The sequence below is a fragment of the Oryzias melastigma genome, linkage group LG16 (assembly GCF_002922805.2).
Source record: "Oryzias melastigma strain HK-1 linkage group LG16, ASM292280v2, whole genome shotgun sequence".
Classification (NCBI taxonomy): domain Eukaryota; kingdom Metazoa; phylum Chordata; class Actinopteri; order Beloniformes; family Adrianichthyidae; genus Oryzias; species Oryzias melastigma.
The window spans coordinates 16,141,725-16,151,074 of NC_050527.1; the positions used below are offsets into that span (position 1 = coordinate 16,141,725).

Genomic DNA, 9,350 nt, shown 5'->3' on the forward strand with positions numbered 1-9,350 from the left:
GAAACTGCAGGTGACTGTTACTCTCTGCAGAGGTGACGAATTCTAGAAGACTCTCCATCTCTACCCGAACCAGAGGCCTGAATGTCAGCAGAATCTCATTGTCCTCCGTTTCAACTTTAACATTTGTCCCTGGAGTTCAGTCAGTGTGTGCTTAAGTGTAAGTGCTGATTTTCAGGATTACTAACCCTTGATTCAGTTAGATAGATCAAAGATAAAAATTCTTATTTGCATTTTTGACTGTCACTTCCATAAATGTTAGAAAGCAGTGTAATAATTAGCATGATGAATGGACATAAATCATTTTAATGTAGAGTATTTATGTAGAACATGTTGCAAAATCAAGCAAAAAAAAAAACTATAATGGTCCAAAAATGCAAATAAAAATATTTAAATTTTGTAAAAATAAACATATCTTAATAAACATAAACATATATTGACAATATCTAAAATTAAACTAATATTTTAACATACAAGGTTATCAGTAACTGTGCACACACAACTTGAACTTCTTAACTAAAACACTAGAATATAAAACACATTCTTACAAGTAATTTATCACTGTTATTGTAATCTTTTAAATCCTATTAGTGGAATTCTAATTTTCCTCCACCTCTACATATGGAACAACTTAACTTCAGATGATTGTGACATTGAGGGATGATGGGATAGTGTTATTATGGCCCATGGTGCTGAAGCAATGTGGTTTTCTGCCCCAGTGCTCTGTATGACAAAGTGAAGAAATTCAATGACGCGCGGGACTGCGTGTTCTTTTTATGGTTTATTCTTACTTCTTCCGTGGTTTTAACGTGGTTCATTAGTGATACATCTGTAACCATTTCAAGTAACCATCTCACTTTTGCCACATATATTCACGTATGGCCAATTTAATCTGTGTAATATACGAAAATTGTACGTAGCGGCTGTGTGACAAAGCCTTAAGTTTACGCTGGGTTAGTATTTTTCCAGATTCACTCAAAAGAACAGCTACATCCCTTTTGAAGAAAGGAAGTCTAAATCTCTCAAAGTTTAACTTTACTTTTAATCAAAAAGATCATTGAAAAATCTATTTTACTCAAGATGAACCACTGCACAAACACAAGCAGCCGTACACACATTTCAGTCAAGCTTTCAGCAGCACCACCACACTGAAACTGCACTTCTGGAAGTACTAAATGTCATCCATGTCATCACTGACTCCAAAAGAACATCAGTTTTAGTCCTGCTTGATCTGAGCACAGCCTTTGATACCGTGGACAATCCTTCTTGACAGGGTGGAAAAGTGGGTGGGGTCAGAACCAAACAGAGTGAAGAAGCTTTCAGCTGACATGTGGCACAACGATTGAACCAGCTGATGAACTCAGATGTTATCACCTGTTTCTGTATTTAAGACTCATCTTAAACCATTAGATTTTTCTGCTTCCTTTGTTTAAAATTCTGCCTTCTCACACTTTCCTTTAAAGCACTTTTTTAAAATCTTATTTTCATTCAAATTTCCTGCATACTGCAGAGCTGTTTAATCTCTGTAAATAACTTTGAATTACCTTGATGCAAAAAAAAGGTGCTATACAAATAAAACAGCCTTGCCTCTAGACAGTCAGATTAAACACTGATAGAGCCTTTCACTGAGACTAATGTGTCTGCAGAACATCCAGAAAATATAAAGGGGCGACTGCTGCTGCTGTTCCCCTGAGCTGCTGATGAGGAAGTTGCAGAGCTCATTTCTCGTCACTGCAGACAACAAAGCTGCTTTTTTCAAATCTCACAGCTATTTCTGTAATCAGATTCTGCATATCATGCTGCTTAAGAAACAGGACAAAAACAGTGAGCATGCAGATAACACTTTTCTCCACCAGAATAGAATCGATAGCAGCGACTTCTTAAATTAACTCTATTATATCCCCATTGAATGAAGATTGAAGGACATTTATTAAAGACAACATAAAAAAGTAATTTTTCCACATAATACAAATAATTAAAGAGTGAAAAATATATATTTTTAAAATATGAACAAATTCAACCCAGTATTCTTGGTTGTTATAAGATATGTTTAAATATAATAGTTAATATTTCAACTTGCAATCCCAATATGTGTCAAGGTCTATATTTAAACTGGACACATTTGGTTCACTAAAAGTGAACCTGAGTTCATTTCCAAAATTTAGAGTTTGAATACACCCAACTGGATCCTGGTCCTGGACCAGAAACCACTTTGTGACCCATCTTTTGAGGTGGTCTCGGTTTGTTTCTAACTGGACTGAGCTTCAGTTCTGTCTGAGTTTCCTAAATCTGAATAGGCTCCATGCTCGGAGGGGAACAACTGAACTAAAACAGCCACCGTAGCCGGACATTACGAGGTGCAAACAGCAACGATTAGACACAGCAACTGATTGAAATGTGGTCGAATGAATGCAGGCTCATTGCAACAACTTTTAACGTGGTACGTGGTACTGCTCTCACAACAATCTATCCGTCATGAACACTTATCAGTGTACCTTCTTAGCCCTCGTCTCCCCAGTAATTATCTTGCAGCATGCCTCCACCAAAGTAGCAATAAAAAGTTTTGTACCTGACGTTGATTAAGACGTCAAAAATGGATCAGCAAAATATAAAGCTTGAATACGTGAACTATCCCAACAAGGATTGCAAACCTTAGGACTTGATCTCGTTGCTTTGCCCCACCCTTGTTATTCCTGGCCAATGACGGAAGAGATCTTGAGTCATGGGGTTTTGTTTACAACTTTTAGGTCGAAACAGAAATGTCAATTTTTTTTACATCTGGAGACCAAGATGTTTACCGTATATCTGCCCTTTTCCTTTATAGCATGGTACTACAGTAATTTCTGCGATATGAGGAGCACTTAAAAGCGCTAATTTTCATGTATTTCTTCCTATTATTATTATTTTAAACAACAGTGCAATTTATAATCTGGAGTGTCTTAATTATGAATATATTTTGGCTGAGTTTAGCGATGTTGAAGCAATTTTGAGAGGTACACAGCACTGTCAGAATGTCGGTTGTGTTTTTTTTTTTTATTAATTAATAGAATTAGGTGTTATTGTAAATACGCTAACATAGCTAAAGTGTAGGGGTGTCTGACTTTGTTTTTTTTTATGTGGTATTAACAAGGTTGAGAGTTAGCATAGTCACAGTAATGTTTGCTCTATAAATGTTTCGTTACATGTTACAGAAAAGTTTGGGTGTTACTGTGAATATGCTAACGTGGCTAACATTTTGCGATGTCAAACTGTTTTTAATTTAGCATGTTACAAGTTGGGAGTAGTGTAGTCACAGTAACATTTGTTTTTTGTTTCATCAGTCTGTTTTTTTACATGTTGCAAATAAGATTGAAGATCAATACAGCCATTGTAAATAAGCTAATGTAGCTAACGCTACACGTTAGCTACGTTAGCTTAGGCTGTTAGTTACAAACAAGTTCTAGAGTTATTCTGAACACAGTTAAGAAAGTCTGACGGATATATCTCTGACTCTTTTACTTCATGGTTTGCACTCCACAGTGCGCAAAAATACTGCAATGTGTGTTTTAACGCTTTCAAAATAAGACTTAAAGGATGCTAAAGAGAAATTGAAATGCATAGCACAAATGATACAAATATCTAAAAAAGTGGTTAATGTTCTTTAATGGCTCACTGAAAAAAAAACTAATGTTATACTGTTGACGAGAAGGCAGTGATGCACAGGGCTGTAGAAACCAGCCTGTTAGTCAAATAACCTCTGTGCAAGTAGATGCATGATGCAAAACTGATGGGCTTTAAAACGCACCAGAAATCATTGCCTCAAACCGCTTTGACCTTTGTGAAGTTTGACTTAAATGCCTAAAAGTTCCCTCTCTGGATCGTCTCTGGAGCAGCTGTTAGCTTTGATCCCCTCTAAGTACTGATGGCCCTTTCATCCTAATGGCAACAACCCCTGCATTCTTAAACCCATCAATTTCAATGGCGTGCCGTTTGTTGTTGCTTTTGCTGAGCTCTGCACTGCTCTGGTGTTTCTTTACACGCGACAAATGCATCTTCCTTACCGAGTGCAGCGCTTCGCACATTTGGGGTGATGGGAGCATTAGGCCTAAAGAGGAAAAGCCTGACAGGTGATAACTTTTAGGAAGAATGTGGATCATCAAATGAAAAAGGTTTCTTGTGTCTGTATTAGCTACACTGATGGGGTAAAGAGTGTAAGGAAAGAAAGAGGAGTCTAGAGACTTTGAAGCCACTCCAACATTACAGGTCCAATGTGCAAAACCAGAATGCAAAACCAAATATGTAGAAACCATTGAAACAAACTGTTTAATTTGTTTTTAACGATTTTCTGAATATTTTAAATGTGAAGAAACAACAAACAGAGTCTTTGTGTGAGAATCTGTTTACTCCTGGTTTTCATTTATCCAATAACTCACAGCTCATCTGAACTCTGGAGCAGAACAAGCAAACCCTAGTCCACTAGGATTCTGTAAAAGGCCTCATGGGCAGAACTGGAGCAAGAGCTTATCGATATACGATTGGAGGTCTACACACTAAAACTTACAGTAAACTGTGTTTTGCTCATTGTGCCGAACAAAATAGATACTGTACAGATTATTTGTTTTCCTCTCTTTCATAGTAAAAGCAAACAGAAAAAAAAGCATTTGTGAGCATTGCCTGCTAAGTCAAACAAAGACAGTAAAACTGTCCTGTTAGAGAGGATTAGCTTTTATCAAAATGTTTCATAAGCAACCCACATAAACATAAAAGCAAATGGATTGCTGGCTTTGAAAAAAGAAAAGTGTGTTAAAAATGTGTCGCTAATTCACTTCTAGAGATAAACACACAAACACAAATGCTGTACAAAACAAGACTTTCCAGAGTTGCTTTGCCGCCAGTGGGGATTTGATATTTTTACCCATTAAATATTAAAAGTATCCTAGAAAACAAGCAGAAGATAACAGTGTAACAGTTTCTGCGGATCCACAACTACACATTTACATCAGATCAGAAGTTCTTATAGATATTTCACAAAACCTACAGGAAAACGGCAAAAGTTGAATAACAAAACAGTGTGCTACTGAGTCTGGAGAGGGCTGGACAGAAAAATTCCAGTCAGCAAGGTCAAGTGGACCACATATGGTTTAAAAGTGGGGATTGACATTGACTTGATTGGGAATTCAGTGGGTTAGCATTCTACACCAGCCAGCTGCCCGGTAGACAACATAGTGTGCTAGCAAGCTCCGCTATAGCGAAGTAGTGAGCTCCACTGTGGCATGATAGCGAGCTCCACTATAACATGTGGCGAGCTCCATTGTAGCATGCTACTAAGCTCTTCTGTAGCATGCTAGCTAGCTCCACTGTAGCATGCTAGTGAGCTCCGCAGTAGCATGCTAGTGAGCTCCACTGTAGCATGCTAGCGAGCTCCACTGTAGCATGCTAGCGAGCTCCACTGTTGCATGCTACTAAGCTCTTCTGTAGCATGCTAGCTAGCTCCACTGTAGCATGCCAGTGAGATCCGCTGTAGCATGCTAGTGAACTCCAATGTAGCATGCTAGTGAGCTCCAATGTAGCATGCTAGCGAGCTCCACTGTAGCATGCTAGTGAGCTCCACTGTAGCATGCTAGCGAGCTCCACTGTAGCATGCTACTAAGCTCCACTGTAGCATGCTAGCTAGCTCCACTGTAGCATGCCAGTGAGCTCCGCTGTAGCATGCTAGAGAGCTCCGCTGCAGCATGCTAGTGAGCTCCGCTGCAGCATGCTAGTGAGCTCCAATGTAGCATGCTAGTGAGCTCCACTGTAGCATGCCAGTGAGCTCCGCTGTAGCATGCTAGAGAGCTCCGCTGTAGCATGCTAGTGAGCTCCACTGTAGCATGCTAGCGAGCACCACTGTAGCATGCTAGCGAGCTCCACTGTAGCATGCTAGCGTGCTCCACTGTAGCATGTTAGTGAGCTCCATTGTAGCATGCTAGTGAGCTCTACTGTTGCATGCTAGCGAGCTCCACTGTAGCATGCTAGCGTGCTCCATTGTAGCATGCTAGAGAGCTCCATTGTAGCATGATAGTGAGCTCCACTGCAGCATGCTAGCGTGCTCCAGTGTAGCATGCTAGAGAGCTCCACTGTAGCATGCTAGTGAGCTTCATTGTAGCATGCTAGAGAGCTCCGCAGTAGCATGCTAGCGAGCTCCACTGTAGCATGCTAGTGAGCTCCACTGTAGCATGCTAGCGAGCTCCACTGTAGCATGCTAGTGAGCTCCACTGTAGCATGCTAGCGTGCTCCACTGTAGCATGTTAGTGAGCTTCATTGTAGCATGCTAGAGAGCTCCGCAGTAGCATGCTAGTGAGCTCCACTGTAGCATGCCAGTGAGCTCCGCTATAGCATTCTAGCGTGCTCCACTGTAGCATGCTAGAGAGCTCCACTGTAGCATGCTAGTGAGCTTCATTGTAGCATGCTAGAGAGCTCCGCTGTAGCATGCTAGCAAGCTCCACTGTAGCATGCTAGCGAGCTCCACTGTAGCATGCTAGTGAGCTCAATTGTAGCATGCTAGAGAGCTCCACTGTAGAATGCTAGTGAGCTCCATTGTAGCATGCTAGAGAGCTCCACTGTGGCATGCTAGAGAGCTCCATTGTAGCATGCTAGTGAGCTCCACTGTAGCATGCTAGCGTGCTCCAGTGTAGCATGCTAGAGAGCTCCACTGTATCATGCTAGTGAGCTTCATTGTAGCATGCTAGAGAGCTCCGCAGTAGCATGCTAGCGAGCTCCACTGTAGCATGCTAGTGAGCTCCACTGTAGTATGCTAGAGAGCTCCACTGTAGCATGCTAGAGAGCGCCACAGTAGCATGCTAGTGAGCTCCGCTGTAGCATGCTAACATGCTCCTTTTAGCATGCTAGAGAGCTCCTCTGTATCGAGGTGGTGAGCACCACGGTAGCATCTAATGAGCCCCTTTATAGCGAGCTATTGAGTTTTGCTTTATCGAGCTAGCGAGCTCTGCTGTAGCGAGCTCCTCTGTAGCAAGCTAGCATGCTCCGCTGTAGTGAGATAACAAGCTCCGCTGTATTGAGCTAGCACGCTCCACTGTCTACCAGGCTCCTAGATAGTATGGCGACCCTACCCACTGAGTGCCCACCTAAGCCAATGTGGGCAAACACAAGTGGGGCCACCAAGGAAACTGTGGCCAAACCCACTTGGGGCCCAAATCTTCTCCCCACTTTTAAACCATATGGGGCCCACTTGACCTTACTGGCTGTGAAGAAACAATTCATTAGTCTATTTTCTGAACCTGCTGAATACCTTTTGGGGTCACGGGGATGCCGGAGCCTATCCCAGCTACTGTTGGGTGAAGGTGGGGTTCTTTTACTGTGGGAGGAGTCAAAAGAAAACCCACTCATCCACGAAAAGAGCATGAAAGCTCCTCAAAAAAAGAACCCAGCTGGGATTTGAACCTGCTTTGGCTTTTCACCGCACATAGCGAGGAGTCTCTCCTCACAGCCAGCATCTCTGCAGGTCACAGACCTTTGATCTGAGACTCCGCCCCCAGTGAGGGATGAGTCTATCCATGAGTCTATCCCACATCAGTGGGTCATGACCGAGCCTTTCAGCGCTCATGTTTAAGAGCATGAAATGATAACAAGATGAGGACAGAGCAAATCACACAGCACACTTGCAGAATGACAGACAATCTGTTTGTTTTACGCTGCAATCCCTAATTTTTCCATTTGCAAAACATGTGCTGTATCCCCAACCAAAGATCTCACAAAAATAGGGGAGCTGAGTACCATACCTCATCTAGTTTTAATGTTTGTGTTCATTTGAATTTTGCAAACTGTTTTCAAAAGTTGTTCCTACCTCCAGAGATTTCGTTGGCATCCTCAGGGGTCACAACAGTATCAGTCAGCCTCTGAGCCTCTGTTTTGTCTCTCCCATCACTCTCTTCTCTTTCACCTGCATGAGCTGGAAATGATTAACCACACGTCAGTTCGCTTTTCTGCACACAGGAAACCACATACAAAGTCGAAAGGGAACAACAAGGAAACTATAATAAGCAAAATAAGCTTAAATTTATGACAAAAGTTTTTAGAAGAAACCCAAGACTAATTAGGAAGAAAATAAACATTTAAATTAAGTTCAGTCAAGTGGAACACAGACAAAAATATATATTTAGTCTGAGTGCAGCAAAAGCAAATATGGGTACGGAATAAGTTACATCAAAGAAAATATGTTATTAAAGGCATCTGAACACGAATTATTGCTGAAGATCTGCCGGCTGCGGAAATTAATTCATTTTTACACTAAAGACCCAGAGGCCAAAACACATTTTCTATCACTTCTCATTGGATCAGTGAAGCATAATCCTAGTTTTCTTTTGTTCAGACACATATTTCATCAGTTATTGCTTTACGTTTTCATTCCTTTTTTTAATATAGTTTTAGTTATTCAATGGTTATTGCTCAGGAAGTTTAGTTTATGCAGTTTTAGTCCTTCTCTGACTGTTTAGATTTTCTTTACACACAATTAAGGTTTTTTATCGTCTTTTAGTAGACCAGATGATTTGTTAAATATGCACATCGGCATAGCAAGGACTTCACCAGGGAAAAATGAAGGGGGTCAGTCTAGCTTTGAAAAAGTGGGGCAGTGGGGCAGCAGCCTATCTGACCAGACTCTGGTGTATGTTTGTAAAAATACCAGACGAAAGATCAAAGCTGGGGGTAACCCAATAATTAAAAAGATATTGTCTATAATGTAGCTCCTCGGTACACAACAATTCACCAGTGAGTTTGCATTCTTCGGGGCTTCCTCCTCTGAAAGCTTTTTAACATTCACCACAATATTAATCCAAGAAGCTTCAGTAATGAATGCATAAGTCATGAAAACAACAGTTTGACATGTTTAATGTGGCTCTGCGACGCAGGAAGCACAAATCAGTCCAGCAACATCTGCTGCATTTCAACAGTGTTCTTCCCAAACAATCCTGCTCGTCATTTTTACAACCTCAACGTTACAGAAAAAATGAGCTTCCTCCGAACCTGTGTCTGCCTCACGACTTTACATGATTCTTTCTGAATCTGACAAACTGCTCCAGTGGTTGTTCATACAATGTTCTCACAAACTTTTAGTCTTCAGTTTTCAAAGCTAAACTCTTTTTTTTAAGCACTGGATAGTTTTGGTTGAAAAAAATAACTTTTTGAATGGAATAGAATAGAATAAAACATAATTAATGCCCCAATGAGAACATTGTCTTGTTACTATAGCTCTATTAAAACAGTAGATAATAAATAACACTAGTCTAAGAGCCAGAGGTGGGACCAAGTCATCATTTTGCAAGTCCGAGTCAAGTCCCAAGTCTTTGTCCTCAAGTCCGAGTCAAGTCCCAAGTCAA

At 40.9% G+C, this 9,350-nt stretch overlaps 1 protein-coding gene across 3 annotated transcripts in view; it reads right to left on the bottom strand.

Moving 5' to 3' along the window:
• Window positions 1-9,350, bottom strand: part of col14a1a (collagen, type XIV, alpha 1a) — a 130,152-nt gene that overhangs the window by 99,338 nt on the left and 21,464 nt on the right. For all 3 annotated transcript variants that reach the window (XM_024267014.2, XM_024267015.2, XM_024267016.2), the window contains exon 5: window positions 7,820-7,924. In XM_024267014.2, coding sequence (XP_024122782.1) covers window positions 7,820-7,924 — 105 coding nt within the window. The remainder of the gene's footprint in view (window positions 1-7,819; window positions 7,925-9,350) is intronic.